Source organism: Thalassophryne amazonica, chromosome 17, assembly GCF_902500255.1.
Source record: "Thalassophryne amazonica chromosome 17, fThaAma1.1, whole genome shotgun sequence".
In the NCBI taxonomy this organism is placed as follows: Eukaryota; Metazoa; Chordata; class Actinopteri; order Batrachoidiformes; family Batrachoididae; genus Thalassophryne; species Thalassophryne amazonica.
In genome coordinates, this window is record NC_047119.1 from 31,942,284 (window position 1) to 31,962,015 (window position 19,732).

Sequence of the window (19,732 nt, forward strand, 5' to 3'; positions counted from 1 at the left end):
TGTCTTTGAGGCTGTTTGTGAAGGATGACTGGGACTTGTCGCTCGCGGAGGATCCATCAATGCACATTAAGTTGTAAATAATTTGGCCCCTAGTTTTTAGGGCTGTGTGTGTTGCCTTTGCTTTTAAGCAAAGCGCTGCCGCTGCTGCATTACACTTGTGGGTGACGTACACATGCATTTCTTATGTCGAGTTTAATTTTGTGTGAGCTCTATCAGTCCTACACTTTGCCCCCCTCCACCACGCTGAAGCGAACAGGATGTTTGCTGACAATAGGGCTGCCACGACTAGTCAACTAGTCACGACTATGTCGACAACTAATTTAGTAGTCGACAAGCTATTTGCTTTGAACCTTGAATCAGCGAAGCAGTGCTTCGATCCACTCTTCATTTGAGCTTTGCTTCGCTCCTCTTCAGAAGTGGCAGCTCCGCTTCTTATACCCTCATAGTCATTAAAAAATGTTAATTGAGTCACTTTTGTGTGGATTAAAATGACTAACTGTGACTCCTATCTTGTGAGAAAGAAATGAGAATTGTCCTCTGTTCCGCTGCTCTAAACGCTGCACCGCCCGGTCAAGTTAGAAAGATTGAGTCTGCTCGGAATTAATAACTTCAAAGCGAAAAGCCGTTTAAATCAAATGACACCTCTTTCCAAAGATTGTAATACAAACAATAAACTGCAATCGATCAAAATGTTGTTTGTTTTTTTTTTCTCCCAAAATGAGATGTCCTGGCTGACGTGCAGCAGCCCAAGACTGTGTGGCTGCAGACTCCAGCAGCCGTCTGAGCTCAGCTCAGATGTATGGAGAGACATCCATGCCGTTAATGTCTGAAAGGAAATGCTTTTGACAAAAACTACAGATTTTTTCTATCTATGTCCACAGATCAAGGATCCACAATGTAGAGTTTATTTATGTCCAGAGATCAAGGATCCAGTGACAAATTTCGTATTTATTTACTTTAAGACTCAATAAAATGTTGACATAGAAAACCTATAAAGCCTACTTGTAGCACACAGAAAATTCACAGGAGGTATCGATAAGGGAATCAATAAGGAATTGAATTGATAAGTGGAATCGATAATGGTATCGATATTGATAAAATGCGATAAGCTGCAATTTACGTATGATCCGACTAGTCGACTAATTGCAAAAATAATCGTTGACTAGTCGACTATCAAAATAGTAATTTGTGGCAGCTCTAGCTGACAATAAAGGCTGCAGTCGTTGTGTAACAGAGGTTTTACACGGCAGCTCGTGAAGTGTGTGTGTGTGTGTGTGTGTGTGTGTGTGTGTGTGTGTGTGGCCTTCGCATGAGACACTGCTATCTGAATATGTGGTGTGTATATAATCCGCTGTGGCAACCCCAAGTGAAAAAGGGGGGAAGCTGAAAGCTTACTTTACTATAATGTTAATATTTATCTGACAGAGTTAATGTTAGCATTTGGGAATGCGTACATTTGCGATGATGGGTCAGTCAGTCATACCTTTTAAAAAAAAAAAAAAAGTTTTTTTTCTGTTTAATTTTATTTTAATGATTTATTTTTGTAGTTTCTTGTATGGTCGACAGTCAGTGTGATGATGGGGAAAAAAAATATCCAACAGTCAGGTTGTTGGTTTTTTTTGTTGTTGTTGGGCTTTTTTTTTTTTTTTTTTTAACCCTGTGAATTATATTTTTCTGTTTTTGCTGCTTTTCTTTTGTAACATAAATGTCTGTAAACTACTTTGACATGATTGTCAAGAATACACATAATTCTCCTTAAATGACACAACTCAGACTTTTTTTTTAATGTCACTGACCTGCTCATAGTAGCTTGTAGCTTTGTTTAGCAGTGCACCCAACTTAGACAATGTCTTTACAGTAGGGCTGCAGATAAGTTATTGTCTTAATCAGTTATTTTCTTGATTAATCAGTTAGTTGTTAGCTCCTTTTAAAATGGTGAAACATGTTGGGTGTTTTCCTGAGCCCAAAACAATGCCTTCAAATGTCTTATTTTGTCTACAACCCAACAATATTCAGTTTACTGCCAGATAGGAGTAAAGAAACTAGTAAAATTTAATTGAATTTAACCTTTATTTAACCAGGTTAGTCCCATTGAGATCAAGATCTCTTTTGCAGGGGAGACCTGGGCAAATATAAAGTTTCCAATTCACCGAATTTGCATGTCTTTAGATGGAGGAGGAAACTCACTTAAACACAGAGAGAACATGCAAACTCCACACAGAAAGGCCACAGGTGGGAATCAAACCCATGACCTTCTTGCTGTGAGGAAACTGTGCTATATATATATATATATATATATATACACACACACATACAGGGTGTCCCCAAAAAGTGCCACTAAAATAAAGGCATAGAAAATCTATAGACTTTTGGGTACTGATATCTGTCATATGTGCACCGCTCCTCTGGCTCGGTCAGCTCTCCCTTTGTTAACATTGTGAACAGTTCCGTCAGTTTGAAACTTCTTTACAATCCTCCATATTGTCTTTCTGTCTGGACCTTTTATGATTGCAAAATGACATTGATATTGTCGTGTTTGCACGATCGATTTGGTCTCAAAGTGGAATTCCACCCATTTCCCTTGTTGCTTGATTGTAAGCGGCATCCTCATTGGATCAGTCTCAAACTACATCAGTAGAAATTCCTCACATATATCTTAATGTCTGGGGGGGGGGAAAAAAACAATTCAGATTTTCTGTTGCAGAATTAGTCAGATGATTTTGTGACACTTTTTGGGGGGACATCCTGTGTATATATAAAAACTCAAAATGTTTATCAAAATAGTGGTGGATTAATTTAATAGTTGATTATTAATCAGTGTAGCACAGTACAGTTTAAAAGACACATTTTGTGTCTGTAATTTCATTACAAGATCATAATTCAGCAATACTGTAAATTCCTTGTGCTCACTCGTGGTGGTGGAAACATTCAGAGTGGCGTTATGATGTCCCCGTCTCTGTCCCTCTCCAAATGTCAGATAAGAAACACAGTTGTGTTTTTGTTTGCGTGATTGGGTATCTGTAAGTGTGTGTATGTGTGCGAGACAGGTTTCTAAAACCAAACAGGGAAAGCCATATATAAACACATGATTTGAGCAGGGTTGTTTACACCTTGCTGCTGCAAAAAGGTCATCCTTTGGTTGAGACCAATATTGTCACTGTGTTATTTATCTAAAAATCATGTTGATGCATCAAGAAGTTGTGCGGTGGTCACTGTTATTGAGTCTGCATGCGTCTTGCGGTATTCTTCCCTGCACAGATTTTTATGTGAAACTCGCTTATTCCTCACACGTGATTAAATATTATTTGTCCGACTGTTGCCCTGCATGATTTCCATCTTGGCTGACTCCAATTTATGAACTTTGTTTCATGCACACTTGCAGCTTGTCCTCATGTCCGTAGAATTGTTTATAGAATTTTGTGGAAATTCAGGCCAGAATGTTGTGAGTGGATGAGAATAGCTATGAGGGCAAGCACAGTTTTAGCCTTAAACAGCTCGAGCTGTAATCAAGAGGCCTTTCCTGTCACTGCTAGCTCGTCTTGGCTGTGTCGTCCAATGTTTGATGTAAACAAAGTCCGCCTGCCCTCCTGTAAAGCAGTTTTTTAAAGGTGCTTCTGCAGTCAGTATGGTGTGATTGTCTTCTTTCCAGCCAGCTGTGTTTGTGCGTGTGAAAGAAACTTATGTCTGTGGTGTAATGATGCAAGTTTAAATGATGTATATATGTTTTCAAATATGTACAATATTTAAATAAAGACTCTAGTATTTATACTAAATTCTTGTGTTTTTGTGTTGGAAGTGGTCTCGCTTAAGAGACTTTACAGACTAAATTTATCTATGATACTGTAGCGTGTATTGTTCAAATTAATGATTGAAGGAAATGAAGTCCAAGACTTATTCAATGACTTGGAAATGTTCGTGTGTCCACTCCGCTGATTTGTCAAACGAAATGTGGCTGTAAAAGTGATTTGTATTAAAAAAAAGAAAAAAAAACAAGCAAACATAAAAAAAACAATCCTTATAGTATTTAGTTTGTCCAATTACTTAGGGGCTCTAAAGCTGGAATAACTACATATATAATTGCTTAATGATCAATGCAGTATTTTTGTTAACTACTACAAGCTCATCTTTATTGTTTAATTTCAACCGCATGGTGGTGGGGACCAGGCAAAAATGGTCACTGTGAAATTATGGCAGACCATTACAATCAGGACAACCATGGGTTAAAACTACATTATGGAGGATTGAGGGGAATTTATGAGCAAAAAATGGAATATTGTGTACAGTTGTGTTCAAAATAATAGCTGTACCTTTTAAAAAAAAAAGTGAGTAAAGCTCAGAATCCTTATTTTGAAATTAATAATATAATAAATATTTATTTCCATACACACAAATGCACGGGGAACACCACACCTTGTATTCCAAATCAAAGCACAAAGAAAAATATCAAATTTGTTGGTACCCTACAGAAAGTGAAGAAAAAGGAATTATTTGGCTGTTCAAAAAAAATAGCAGTGTCTGTTACAAACTCAAGCATTTACTCTATAAAATGAAAAATATTTGAAGATTTATCTTTCCTGTGAGTCACTGAACTAATATTTAGTTGTATAACCACTGTTTCTGAAAATTGCTTCACATCTGTGTTGCTTGGAGTTGACAACTTCTGACACCTGTGAACAAATATTTCAGCCCAGAATGACTAGACTGCATTCCACAGTTCCTCTGCATTTATTGGTTTTGCCTTAGAAACAGCATTTTTGATGTCACCCCACAAGTTTTCTATTGGGTTAAGGTTCCGGGATTGGGCTGGCCACTCCATAACATTAATCTTGTTGGTCTGGAACCAAGATGCTGCTCACTTGCTGGTGTATTTAGGGTTGTTTTGTTGAAACACCCATTTCAAGGACCTCTCCTCTTCAGCATAAGGCAACATGACCTCAAGAATTCTGATGTATTTAAAGTGATCCATGATCCTTGGTATGCCATAAATAGGCCCGACACCATATTATAAGAAACATCCCCATATCATGATGCTTGCTCCACCATGCTTCAATGTCTTCAGTGTACTGTGGTTTGAATTCAGTTTTTGACCCAAAAAGAACGATCTTGCTTTCATCAATCTACAAAATGTTGCATCATTTCTCTTTAGGCCAGTCAATGTGTTGTTGGCAAATGGTAACCTCTTCAGCAAGCTTTTTTTTTTTTTTTTCTCAGCAATGGGACTTTGTGGGGCTTCTTGCACATACAGTAGCGTGGCTTCACATATGCATAATCGTTGCAGTACTCACAGGTAACTAGACCTTCTTTGATCACCCTGGAGTTGATCATTGGCTTGCTATTCTTTGATCCGTTTGAATGGTGTTTTGTTTTTGTTTTTTTTTCTCATTTTCTCCTACATCTTTCTGGTTGTGGTTGCCATTTTAAAGCATTTAAGATCATTTTAGCAGAGCAGTCAATCATTTTCTGCACTTCCCTATACAGTAGTGTTCAGAATAATAGTAGTGCTATGTGACTAAAAAGATTAATCCAGGTTTTGAGTATATTTCTTATTGTTACATGGGAAACAAGGTACCAGTAGATTCTCACAAATCCAACAAGACCAAGTATTCATGATATGCACACTCTTAAGTCTATGAAATTGGGCTATTAGTAAAAAAAAAAAAAAAAGAAAAGGGGGTGTTCACAGTAATAGTAGTGTGGCATTCAGTCAGTGAGTTTGTCAGTTTTGTGGAACAAACAGGTGTGAATCAGGTGTCCCCTATGTAAGGATGAAGCCAGCACCTGTTGAACATGCTTTTCTCTTTGAAAGCCTGAAGAAAATGGGACGTTCAAGACATTGTTCAGAAGAACAGCGTAGTTTGATTAAAAAGTTGATTGGAGAGGGGAAAACCTATACGCAGGTGCAAAAAATTATAGGCTGTTCATCTACACTGATCTCCAATGCTTTAAAATGGACAAAAAAAAACAGAGACACGTGGAAGAAAGCGGAAATCAACCATCAAAATGGATAGAAGAATAATCAGAATGACAAAGGCTCATCCATTGAGCAGCTCCAGGATGATCAAAGACAGTCTGGAGTTACCTGTAAGTGCTGTGACAGTTAGAAGACACCTGTGTGAAGCTAATTTATTTGCAAGAATCCCCCGCAAAGTCTCTCTGTTAAATAAAAGACACGTGCAGAAGAACACATCAACTGGCCTAAAGAGAAATGGAGGAATATTTTGTGGACTGAGGAGAGTAAAATTGTTCTTTTTGGGTGCAAGGGCCGCAGACAGTTTGTGAGACGACCCCCAAATTCTGAATTCAAGCCACAGTTCACAGTGAAGACAGTGAAGCATGGTGGTGCAAGCATCATGATATGGGCATGTTTCTCCTACTATGGTGTTGGGCCTATATATTGCATACCAGGTATCATGGATCAGTTAGGATATGTCAAAATACTTGAAGAGGTCATGTTGCCTTATGCTGAAGAGGACATGCCCTTGAAATGGGTGTTTCAACAAGACAATGACCTCAAGCACACTAGTAAACAAGCAAAATCTTGGTTCCAAACCAACAAAATGAATGCCCTGCAGATGTGAAGAAATCATGAAAAACTGTGGTTATACAACTAAATATTAGCTTAGTGATTCACAGGATTGCTAAAAAAGCAGCTTGAACATAATAGTTTTGAGTTTGTAGCATCAACAGCAGATGCTACGTACTATTATTGTGAACACCCCCTTTTCTACTTTTTTTTTTTACTAATAGCCTAATTTCATAGCCTTAAGAGTGTGCATATCATGAATGCTTGGTCTTGTTGGATTTGTGAGAATCTACTGAATCTACTGGTACCTTGTTTCCCATGTAACAATAAGAAATATACTCAAAACCTGGATTAATCTTTTTAGTCACATAGCACTACTATTATTCTGAACACTACTGTATGTTTCCCCCCTCTCCAATCAACTTTTTAATCAAAGTATGCTGTTCTTCTGAACAGTGTGTGGAACGACCCATTTTACTCAAATTTTCAGAGAGAAATGCTTCTACAACCAGCATGTACATTTGCTGCCTTCATCCTTGAATAAGTGTTACAGAAAGAAAAATGCAGACACTGCTAATTTTTTGAACAGCCTGATATTCTTTTTTTTTTCTTTTTGAAATAGAATGTGCAGTGTTCTCAGTGCATTAGTGTATGGAAATAAAATCTGTTATCAGGATTTTGAGCTTTACTCACTTTTTAAACATACTGCTATTATTTTGAACACAACTGTATGTAACCATTAACTGCAAAAAGGAATCTGTTTTCATGAGCCCTTTATATCTAAATGGTGTGGGCCCTTTCCATGTTGCCACCATGTTGCACTGCCATGTTGCTACAGTAGCTTTGAAGGGTTATACTCATCCTGCATTCCGCTGAACTTGGAACCCAGAAGAAGAAGGGGAAAAAAGCTCTAACTCTGAAATGTCTAATAGAACAGTCATTCAAGGTGGAATTCCAAATTGGAATCTTAGGCAAGATCCATGTAGACTGACTTCACCAATCTGATGTCATAGCAATTGGCAGTGCACACTGAGCAGTAAGAAGAACTACCTTTTCTACTTGAATGTGGTGTTGGATGGTTTATGCAATAAATCTATATGGCACGTACTGACTTGCATGGGGATCTTAGTGTTTCTGTCAGTATGGAAACTTGTGACAATCACCTTCCTGGGATGTCGAATGAAAATACCACAGAAAGGAACTTGATGTCTGGAGCCGTAAAAACATTACGACCATTCACGTTTGTTGAGCAGGTGCACTGGAACGAATTTAGATCAGAAAGACAAAAATACTGACTCGGCTTTATGGAAGTTGTAAAATTGATTTCTAGAACAAATACAGTTATGCACCCTCTTGTGGAAGTTGTCAGTCGTTACGCTCCAGCTCATGTCCTGTGGCTTCAGGGTACAGATTTACTCTCATTGAATTAATCTGCTGGTGGAGAATTTAAATTCTGTCAGTCTGTTCAAATCAAATCTTAAGACATGACTTCTGTTGTTTATATTTAACATACATTTCAACATAATTTATAGAAACCTTTTTTACAGTCTGTATATGTTCCACACAGTGTACAATCCAGGACACGCTAAATTATTTTTGCACTTCCTTAAATTGACTGCCATTTCTGGAAGGGTACTGTACGTCTCCAGTGTTTGATCAAGGCTCAATAAATACTCAAATAAAAAAAATAATTTATTAAATTCTTCTTTTTAATTTTATGTAAATTGTGGTAATTTTGTGAAGTTTTTGTGAAATTTAAAATAAAAGTATGGCAAAGAAAAAATGTAATAAATACTGGGCTAGAAGAAACTTTTATTTCCAAACCATGGCTTTGAGCACTTCGGGAAGTCATGCATAATGGCAGACTTCCAATATGGTCCAGGTTCAATTCCAGAATAGTGTCATGTACATTAATGTAAGAAGAAGAATACATAAATAAATAGATAAAATATTTGTCATAATTATTATTACTATTATTTTTACTATTTGAATTTATGTTGAAAATTAATGGACTAGGCTGAACCTTTTAGCCTTACAAAATAATTGATGAATTTCACAAAACGTTTTGCTATATATGGTCCTTTTTTTTTCTTTTGCACGGCTATCACTTAGTTGTACTCCTAAACAATTTATTTTAATATAACTAATTATTAACATGACAAATAATTCCAATTTTGACAGTGAGCCAGTGACAAAAATTTCTCATGAAATGACAACCAGTTACCATCACAAGATGGCGACTAGAATTCCTGTGAACAGGGAACGGGTGTGACATCTAGAATTTACGTCTATGGCTGCGTAGCCTCCAGCTAGCTTTGCTGACAGCAGAGATTTTTAATCAGGTGTCACCTGACAGCTGTGTGATGCTAGTGTTGTTCCCGTTTTTGTTTTCAACTCTCCTTCAGGTAACGGACGTGTTTTTGTGCTCTTTATCAGTTTGGCTAATCGCCAAAAATCGCTTTGTTCGGAGCATTAATGATGTTGCGAGAGCAAGTAAGTGCTATGAAACAAACGGGAAGCTAAACGCTAGCTAGGTGCTGTTAACCGACCACTAGTGTCTTCATGGAGAGTTTTAAAGTGTCCGCTTTCAGGATTGGTCCTCAAGTAAACCTTTGGAACAGACTGTCGACTGGCTACTACTAAGTTTGATGCTGAATAAATGGAAAGAAGCGAGGAGGATAATGGGCTTCCTTTGCGGGGCAAAAGGGGAAGAAGAGAGAAGCTGACAGATGATTCGAAACGGGATTCGTATGGTTCTGATCCTGAGCTCAATGGAAGTCTGATCTCCGGAGAGATACAGGTGGACAAGTACGGATTCACAGGAGGGGCCCAGCAGTCGCCCACAGACGAGTAAGTGGTGTACATCATGTTTGCCTTACTTAAAATAATCCGATCACTGGTGTTTTACAGTGTCACATAACGTGCACACTGTCAAAGAGACTTTTTTTTCCTCAAAGACTCAGACTGACAGTGAGAAGCTCAGATCTTCAAACATGGGTCACAGGAAGTATCTACCACCAAATGAATAGGTCAGATCAGGTCTGGTAACGTGCTGGTGACTGGTGTTGCCGCATCCACCAAACTACAGAACTGCCTTGTATTCTCGATGGAAACCATCCTGACACACACCTGGTCCATCTTCACCACTCAGAAGTAATAGTTTACTAGGGGTGATTAAGCCATTTTGCGCCTGACCCAGAAAAAGCAGTGTGTAGTTCTCCATCTCGTGCATTCAGAGAAACCAACATTTCTCAAGAATGTGTGGCATTTTGGCTGCAGTGTTGAGAAATGGTGGTTTCTCAGAATGCATGAGATTGTGAACCACACCTTACTTTTTCTGGGTCAGGCTCAAAACTTCTCAATCACTCCTTGTATCTGCTGTGTGCTGGACCATGCTCAGAGAACTGCAGCACGTGGTCAAAGTGTCGGAGTGGATGCTCCCTCATGAGGGAAGTGATGCTTTTCATCTTAGTCTCCATATTAAGTAACTAACCGCTCCTGAGCAGGTACTAACCCTAGTGGAAAAGCAAAAAAAAAAAAACGAGTAGTGCTACTTTTGTGAAGTAGAAAAGCGCCATAATTGTTTGGCAAAAAGTCATTCCGGCAGTACCCAAGGATTTTGCAAAGAGACTTAGTACCACAGACATCCAGTCTTGGCCTTGTCTTAGGTCACTGATTAGTTCCAAGTCTCACAATCATACAGTAAAACTGGAAGTACCAGGACCCTAAGGAATTGGACTTTCGTTGTTCTCCAAAGACATCTCATTGACAAGCATTTCTGTCCAGCAATCTCTTGACTCCATACGCTCTTCCCAGATGTCTCTTGATCTCAAAGGCAGTGCTCTTGGATACATTAATGTTACTGCCAAGAAATGAACACATCCCCATTTATTTTGGGAAATCGCTGCTCAGTACACATGTTAAGGCTGACTGCTTGCCACTGATGCGCTCTGCGGGTGGAAAAAATTCATGTATGCACAAGAAGGTTCTGTACACCTCCCCACCAAACATCGGCTCATCTGTTTCCACAAGATAAAAAAAAAGGTTGAATACTTTTTTAATGCACCTTGTACATTTAAAAAATAATTGCAGCTTATAGTCCATAAAATACTGTAATTGGCTTGTCATCAAACTTTGAAGACAAGCAAATTATTTGTTGATTTGTTGATAGTTCCAGCTTGTAAATGTGTCGGACTGCTTCTCTTCGTTGCTTTCATATTACTGCAAATTAAATATCTTTGGGGTTTTGGACTTTTTTTTGCCACAGAGGACCCATAACGACCTACACATCTATCATGAATCTATCATAAATGCTTTAACTGTAACTCTACAGTGTCATTGGTTGCATGTATTTGTGTGCCCACAGTCTTAAAGACGTTCCGACTGAGGTGCTCAGGCAGCGGGAGACAAAATGGCTTGACATGCTCAACAACTGGGACAAGTGGATGGCCAAAAAACACAAAAAGGTCTGTTTTAGAATCTAAATTTGTAGTAATTTTTTTCTTGCACTGCATGTTAATGTGTGTCCAGCTCATGGACATAGCTATCAATCACCATGTTAGAATTAGACTATACAGTATAAATTAAAAAAAAAAAACTACACTTATTCCAGGATTATGTCAAGTTGTCTTCGTTCTTTAAGAATTAGTCATGCAGCAATGGACACTGTCCTTCAAAGTGCTTTGTTTCTTTGTGCTGGTTTTTCTTGTTGTTGCAAGCTGCACAATAATGATTGGTTTCACACTGACTTACAGGTGAAACTGCGCTGTCAGAAGGGGATCCCTCCATCTCTGCGAGGCCGAGCCTGGCTGTACCTCACAGGAGGAAAAGTGAAACGAGAACAAAACCACGGCAAGTTCCAGGTATGTTCAACATTTGGGTTCCCTTCATTCAGTCATTCATTTTCTTTGCCCACTTATTCCAGTTAAGGGACACAGGAAGACTGGAGCCTATCCCAGCAGTCAGTGGGGGAGAGGCGGGGTACACCATGGATGGGCTGACAGTCCATTGGGGGGGGGGGGGGGTGTTCTCCCTTCAATTGTCTGTAATTTGAAAAACCATTTATTTAAAAATATGCCATTTCTGTAGCTGAAACATTATAGACCAAACTCAATCATTCATGGTACTGATTAAGTGATGATTCTCTGCATCATAAAATGTCAGATTGTGTTCAGGTTTTCATCACATTAGAATATATTATAAAACTTTTTACCTAACTTTTTTTGAGGAGAAAAGCACAAATGAAATATTTATGAAAATAACAAGTACAAGATGAACGAAAGTTTAAATTCGGTACAACTGAGAAAAGATGCAGATATGAGTCTGTAAAAAGTGCATAGAAAACAGAAATCAAAGCTTACTGCTCACTTTTATTTGCACTCTTATTTTTTCCTAGGCATTATGCTTTTTCAAACTTTATTTGTACTCAGAAAATATGAAGATACTGCATGGGTTGTAGAGTATTACAATAGCCAAAAGTTGAATGAATCATAAAACAGTATTTTCTTTTGAGTAGCAATATAGTATTTTACTCTATTATTACTACATCTTTATCCCCCCGGTATGAAATACGGGGCTTATAGCGATCAGCATGTCCATCCGTCTGTCTGTTTTCACTTGTTAGTGCGATATCGATATCAAGAACCAGTTGGCAATTTCATCCATATTTAACATAAGGGTGATTCCCTGACACCAGTCAATTACAGTGACCTTTGGGTCAATTTCATGCTCAGAGAAAGATATTCAAGATATTGTCATTGCCACCCTTGTTAGCTTGATGGCTCATGAACCAATTGACTAATTTCATTCATACTTAGCATAAGGATGTAATTGGGTGTTCTCCTGACACCAGTCGATTACAGTGACCTTTGGGTCAGTTTCATGCTCAGAGCAAGATATTCAAGATATTGTCATTGCCACCCTTGTTAGCGTGATGTCTCATGAACCAGTTGACTAATTTCATTTGTACTTAGCATAGGGGTGTACTAGGGTGATCCCCTACACTTTGTATTACTAATTTGTGGGGGCCGGGGGGGGATATGTCCTCTACTGGTGACTCTTCTTTTATACTGGTACTATCAGAAATGCTCAAAAGAGTAAGAGTGTAGCTGTAAACAACCTGTATTTTAAATGTAATATTACAGACAGTCGTTTGTAATTTACCCAGAATATGCTGTAATAATGTTATAATAAAATCCCCTCGGCTGTATGAGCATAAAAATAGGAAACAATGTAACATTTTGACCTCGTAAAATAGGCCAACGTTAGCCATCTTTGAATTTGTCCAAGGTCTGTGTCCCAAGAATGTTCCCTGTGAATTTGAAGACCCTGGCTGTAATAGGACTGAACTTATGCTGAGGACAGACGGACAGATGGATGGAGCCAAGGCCTTCGCAGTACCCGATGGCCATATTTTATACACATGGACATTTTGTACTTCTGTTCCCTATAAAGTGCATAGATGGTTTGACGTATATCACAGACTTTTGAGTCATGAATATGATGTATTCTTAGGAACTGGACAACCAGTCAGGAGATCCCAAATGGTTGGATATCATTGAGAGGGACCTGCATCGACAGTTTCCCTTTCATGAAATGTTTGCAGCGAGGGGGGGTCATGGGTAAGTACTGCCTTCTGAGTACCGTTCATGACACTCTTTTGTGGAATTGTACACCATCTGAATATACTGTTTGTGTATTTGCTTGATGTACACAGGCAGCAGGACTTGTTTCGTGTGTTGAAGGCTTATACTCTATATCGTCCTGAAGAGGGCTACTGTCAGGCTCAGGCTCCTGTTGCTGCTGTCCTCCTCATGCACATGCCAGCAGAGGTGAACTTGCAGTATACCACATTTATTTAGTGATTGAGTTCTTTGGTACGCATTCAAAACTTGCAGTGGCATTCATATTTGGTTAAAAAATAAGTACAGTAACTTCAAAGACTACAAAGGCACCAATGTGTGGTGAGGAGGAGGTGCAGGAGGAGGCTGTATGAACAAGTGCCAAAATAAGACTGAAATGTAAACCTAATATTCATCTTACAACAAGGAAACATTGGTTTGTTAATTAGTTTAGCAAACAACCTGCTTTTAAAGCAAATCATACCCACATGCATCCCACTCAGAAGCAAAGATTTAGCAAGATTTACACCAGAAGAAGAAATTTCAGACCATACAGTTTGTGCCGGTGCTTATCTCCAGATTCTATAGCGTGAAATAGTTACTTCCCCAGGCAAAGCCAGTACCCTCTTACAGCTCGATGGACTGAGACAATACAGACTGACTTGTCCACAGGCACAAATTTTCAAAAGCAGGGCATGAGTTGTGTTAAATGGTGAAGCATCTGATAATGAAGCATCAAAGCACAAGTGAATGAAAAAGGATCAGTGTTTTTGAATTTCATATATAAAGGCTACTGTCAGCGCAGGGTCTTGATAATATTTATCTAAACTCAGTCAGCTTTGACAGCAGAAAAAAAACAAAAACAAATGTGCAGCTACAGACTGCAGGAAAATCTGTCAAAAATTGAAAAATAAATCTGTTGATGTTACAGATATATTCAGAACTGCCAGTATTTTAATCAATACTGGAGTCCAGTAACATAGGTTTTGGGGTCTAGTCCTTTACAGATTCTTTGTTCTGAGGAACATGTCGCTGAAATATATTTGAGCAGTGCGATATAACGCTGCACCTTATTGCTGCATTAATGCAAAGTTCATCAGCTGTGCGATGCATCCCAGCATGCATCTGGAGGCTGCTGCCTCAAGTACCTACATACTGAGAGTGGCGGCAACTAGCGATTTGAAGCCATATTGTTTCTAAGCTCGAGCCACTGGACATGATATTTACTGTGTTTGTGTATAGGACCTCCACAGTCATAAAACACAATTAAAACTTATTTACATAATTTGACTTTTAAAAATTGGAAAACGGTACACATTCTACAGGTGCTTTGATTTTATTATTGGGAATAACAATCGTGTATCCATACATCACCATTTTTAAACTTTTTGAATTTTCATCTATAAAATATATTATTTTTTTATTTTACAAAGGTGACTGATACAGATGATGTTTTACTTTTAAATGGCCCATTTTACCATGACAAATGCCTGGAGTTGTGTTCTGTTTCTCCCAGGATGCTTTTTGGGGTCTTGTCCAGATTTGTGAGAAATATCTTCCTGGCTACTACAGTGCAGGCCTGGTAAGCCTCTGGACAAACACAGTCATTTTACAGAGTCAAGGTGTGTTCACAGTTTGGCCTGGAAGCATGCGCTGGTGCCACATGCTTCACACCAAAGATCTACCCTGGGTGGTAACCACCCAGGCAGATGACCGGTACATCCCCCACTTCTCAAAAGTAAACATCTGTTCCTTTGGCCTTCCTTCTCCAACCACTATGGTCCTCAACACTGAGGTACCTGCATGCTGGTTTACACCCAGAGAAACTCGCCAAGTGTCCAAAATGTCATCGCTGTGACTTTCACTCACAGTGCAAGCGATGGTAGAAGTGGTCACAGTGCATGCTCCCAGACCTGAGCTGACCTCCTAACTCCAACTATTAGGGTTTCCTTCCCTGCGGTTCCTTGCAGCACATTTTTAAATTAATCAGATCACACAAAATATAAAAGCAATAATTGCAAAAATATGAAAACTGGCTCCAAGTTTTGAGCAGGTCATCAATTGCTTGACCTCTGTGTCTTAACTGTGACTATTATAGGCACATGTAAATTGTCTGGTTCTATCGTTTAGTTTTTGTTTCATTAAAAAAAATTCTGTAAGACAAAACACTTCACTACTGAGAAATGGCTTATTTCCTGTGTGAGTTCTCTTACAATGGCTCCACCTCCTGTTGTAGAATGAGGCCATGTGCCAAACATCATAATACACCGCTGTCTTGATACTCATATGCTATTAATGTAATAAAATGAAGGAAGTCACCAGGTTGCAAGTTAATATTATCGGGTGGCTCACTGCTGACCTGTGCTGGCCCCACAGGAGGCAATCCAGTTGGACGGGGAGATCCTGTACGCTCTCCTGCGGCGGGTGTCTCTTGCAGCCCACAGTCACCTGAAGAAGCACAAGGTTGAACCCATCCTCTACATGACCGAGTGGTTCATGTGCGCCTTCTCTCGCACTTTGCCGTGGACCTCAGTTCTGCGAGTCTGGGACATGTTCCTCTGTGAAGGTGAGCCAAGCCACAAGCACACACTTCACTTTTTCACGTTCACTTTTTTTTTTTTTTTTTGCCTGTGTCTCAAAATCTTAAATTTGACTGATAATGTAATATGGCTTCTAGGGGTGAAGATCCTCTTTCGAGTAGGCTTGGTTCTCCTGAAATGCATGCTGGGATCCCAGGAGAAGCTGAAGAAATGTCAAGGTCAATATGAAACGATGGAGCTGCTGCGAGCTATACCAATAGAATACATGCAAGAAAGCTTCCTGATGCAGCAGGTACCTTACTTAATTGTTATAGTTGGTACCTTCCATTTAATGTGTGCTTTTTTCCTTACGTGGAGAATGGATAGGTGTGGTATTGAACCAGGAACTTTCTGCTCAAATCTAGGCTCAAGTCTCCCATGTGCCTTCTCGCAAACTGTATGTGCTGCGCATCACTTGGCCTTCTCCCTTGCTTCCGTTTTTGGGGAGGGGAGTTAAATTCTTAAAAATAAATAAATCCTTTGCACAGGCTTATGTGGAGTTGTAACTGCTATTTGAGTTTTAGAATAGAACCGCTATGAAAGTTAATGTAATTTTGTACATTTCTGCGAATATACAAGTCAGGAGGAGTCATCACTACTGCTTCAGGGGCAAATAAATAATACTCCCATTTACTGCCCCCATTCCCACAAAGTACAGACTGATCATCTCTGCACTTTTCATATGCATGCCTGCACAGCCCCATTCCGCTATATCTATTTGACAGTAAACTTGGCTTTGCCCATTTGTCTATTTGACTCCTTTACATCTTACAGAAGTATTGTCTTTTCCTGCTGTTTTTGCATCAATGACACCAGATCAGATTCCTTGTGAGAACTTACTTGGCAATAAATTTGATTTTGATTCTGAAGTCCTAACTATATTTTTCTGAAACCTATGTATGTCTTGAGTTCAGTATCATGTATCGTGTCATGCAGCGTCTTGATTTTATGGAATTTCAAATTGATTCCTTATTGACCGGTAAGTCCCTTCGGCTGCTCCCTTGTTTGCACTCGGGGTCGCCACAGCAAATCCAAGGTGGATCTGCATGTTAAATTGGCATAGTTTTTACGCCGGATGCCCTTCCTGACGCAACTCTACATTACATGGAGAAATATGGCAGGGGTGGGATTTGAACCCGGAGCCTTCTGAATTGAAACCAAGTGCATTAACCACTTGGCCACCACCCAAGCTCACTGATTCCTTATTGACCAAAAGTTCAAATTTCCTTTGAAAAGCCTTTTTATGTGTAAACACGTTTAAATGCAAATTACAATTTACAACAGTATTCTAATCGTGCTACTAAATGTTATGATTGATGTTTATATATATATATATATATATATATATATATATATATATATATATAGCATATTGGATATTGGCAGCTTTATTGGATTTAGTTTTCTTCTGTTGTTTTGGTTTTTTGTAGGGGAGATAAATTGAAAATCAGATATATTTAGTATGTGATTAGAATGACATTTAGTATTCTGTTAGCATTTATGTGAGTTTAAGGTTAAATATATTACTGCTTAAACATAAGATTTTGGTTGGTAGGTCATTTAGAAAGAATGTAGAATCAGAAAGCTACACAATATTGATTTATTTATTTATTTTTTAATCACTCTGACATGAACTCTTGAGATGCATACCCGTAAGAAAAATATAGTAAGCATCCCCCCCCAAGTGGTATGAGCCAAATTCAGTGGGTCTGGCCCATACGCTGTATGTTGAAATCATCTTTCTCACTGACAAATCACACCTGCTCCTAATCCATCATCAGTTCAGCATAAACTCACCATCCAACAGGTGGCAGATGTATCTACTGAATCGTACAATGGCAAAACAAAGTTGCCTTTTCAATTGATTTGGCACATCAGAATTCACAAAATATGAATTGGTTTATCCTCATTCTATGCCCTTTTTGGCTTGATGAGTTGCAACATGATTGCATGTATTGCTTTGACTTATTGTGTTTGCAAACTAGAGGGATTGGTCTGTTTTTCTGTTTATCTATTCCCTTGCTGGATTTTACAGAGTACATGCCATGGCTTTTTGGTTCTGATGTGGTCAGTGACTTCCCTGTGTTTCAGATTATAGAGTTACCGGTATCCGAGAAAGACATCGAGAAGGAACATCTAGCTCAGCTGCGGCGCTGGAAGGAGCTTCATGGAGATCTTCACTGCAAGTCCCCTCCCAGGTTGCATGGTGCTAAGGCCATCATTACCACTGAGCCGCATAGCCAAGAGGACCTGAAACAGATGCCCACCATCTTAATAGATTCTGTGGCAGCATCTGAGACAGACATGGATGTCAAAGAGAGTAGAAAGACCAAAGAGGAGCCACTGGAGGGATCAGTCACAGCACAAGGGGAACCAGTTAGTCCTCCTCCTGCTCCCAGCAAGCTTTCACCTCACCTCGATTACGTGATCGTACAAGGGTCTAATGAGAGCCTGAGCAGCACAGAACACGACACGTACCTATAGCGAGCTGGAGGCAGAGCTGACCCTCTCAGCACTTTACAGGATCCGTCCACAAATTCTTTACTTATTTAGCAATGATCCAGTCACACTCTAAGAAAAGGTATTGAATTTAAAAATCTCAAAGATTTGTTGGCCTTGTCAAACATAATGATGCTTAGATTAGTGATTGTGTAATTTCTGGAACCAATGCTTTTGCAATACCAGGAAGGAACAGCAGATGGTGCACTTTTTGCAGCAGTGCACGTGGACCTGTACAATCACTGCTGCACTTTTCCCCTTAAAAGCTGCAGTTAAACCACGTTCTTCAAAAAATTCAAAGTTCTTCAAAATTAGTGAGGTGATTTTGAGCATAATTTTGCATTTGTACTCTTTTCTGACATTAGTCGGCATATGTCGGTGACTCGGCACAGATTGGCGTTTATTCTGCTTTGCAGCCCTGCAGATCTGTTTTTCTGTGAGTTGCTGTTAAGCTGCAGCTGTTAGTTTTTCTGCTGTTTGTAGAACACTTGAGGGCGTCCTCAGAATATCTGTTTTCCAGTTTAATGACCAGCAATCGTATTATTTGAGTAAAAGTATTTGACCAACAAATGAAGGAAAAATGTTCAGGGATGTTGGTGCTACTAAGCCAAAGATGTTTGTATATATTTTTTTTTTACATAGTTTTCACTTTGGGAGCACATGTGGTGTTTTATGTGAAAATGCCAATTTGAAGAACACTAGTACAAATAATCTTTTTGTGCATCTGTCTACAATCATGCTTGAAGGTTTATGGATTATTTGTGGAAGAATCAAATGAGCGATATGCCTCAAGAACAGGAAAATTTCACACAAATGTTTTCTGATCAACTCTGATGTTAAAATAAGATGTATAATACAACATATGATCCAAAAGAGTATTTGTGAAATAGAGCTGCAACGATTAAATCTTCAACATTAATTGCCAAGGGTTAAAATTCTTTTTGTTTTTTTTTTAATAAAGTAGATGGTCTTTGATTTCAGCTTCAGAAATGTGAATACTTTTGTTGTTTCACTGCTAGTATTTTTATTCTTCTTTGTCAAACTCTTGGGGTTGTGGACAAAGCAAGACATTTGATGAGGTCATCTTAGGCTTTGGGGAAACACTGATTGACATTTTTGTTTCAATATTTTGTAACACTTTATGGACCAAACAACCAACCGAGAAAGTGATTGATAGATTAAGTTAATATGAAAGCTGTTATTAATTGTAACCCTATTGTGAACTCCAGGGAACATGCAAACATACTGTGTATATATATACTCAACAAAAATATAAATGCAACACTTTTGGTTTTGCTCCCATTTTGTATGAGATGAACTCAAAGATCTAAAACTTTTTCCACATACACAATATCACCATTTCCCTCAAATATTGTTCACAAACCAGTCGAAATCTGTGATAGTGAGCACTTCTTCTTTGCTGAGATAATCCATCCCACCTCACAGGTGTGCCATACCAAGATGCTGATTAGACACCATGATTAGTGCACAGGTGTGCCTTAGACTGTCCA

At 38.9% G+C, this 19,732-nt stretch overlaps 1 protein-coding gene across 1 annotated transcript; it reads left to right on the forward strand.

The window, feature by feature from the left end:
• Positions 1 to 9,182: 9,182 nt before the first annotated feature.
• tbc1d10ab (TBC1 domain family, member 10Ab) lies at positions 9,183 to 18,313 on the forward strand. The gene is made up of 9 exons (XM_034192586.1): positions 9,183 to 9,373; positions 10,890 to 10,989; positions 11,278 to 11,385; positions 13,037 to 13,143; positions 13,239 to 13,353; positions 14,660 to 14,725; positions 15,520 to 15,709; positions 15,821 to 15,975; positions 17,814 to 18,313. Exons 1-9 carry the CDS (start codon positions 9,183 to 9,185, stop codon positions 18,204 to 18,206), a joined length of 1,425 nt encoding a protein of 474 aa, XP_034048477.1. The 3' UTR covers positions 18,207 to 18,313.
• Positions 18,314 to 19,732: the final 1,419 nt, after the last annotated feature.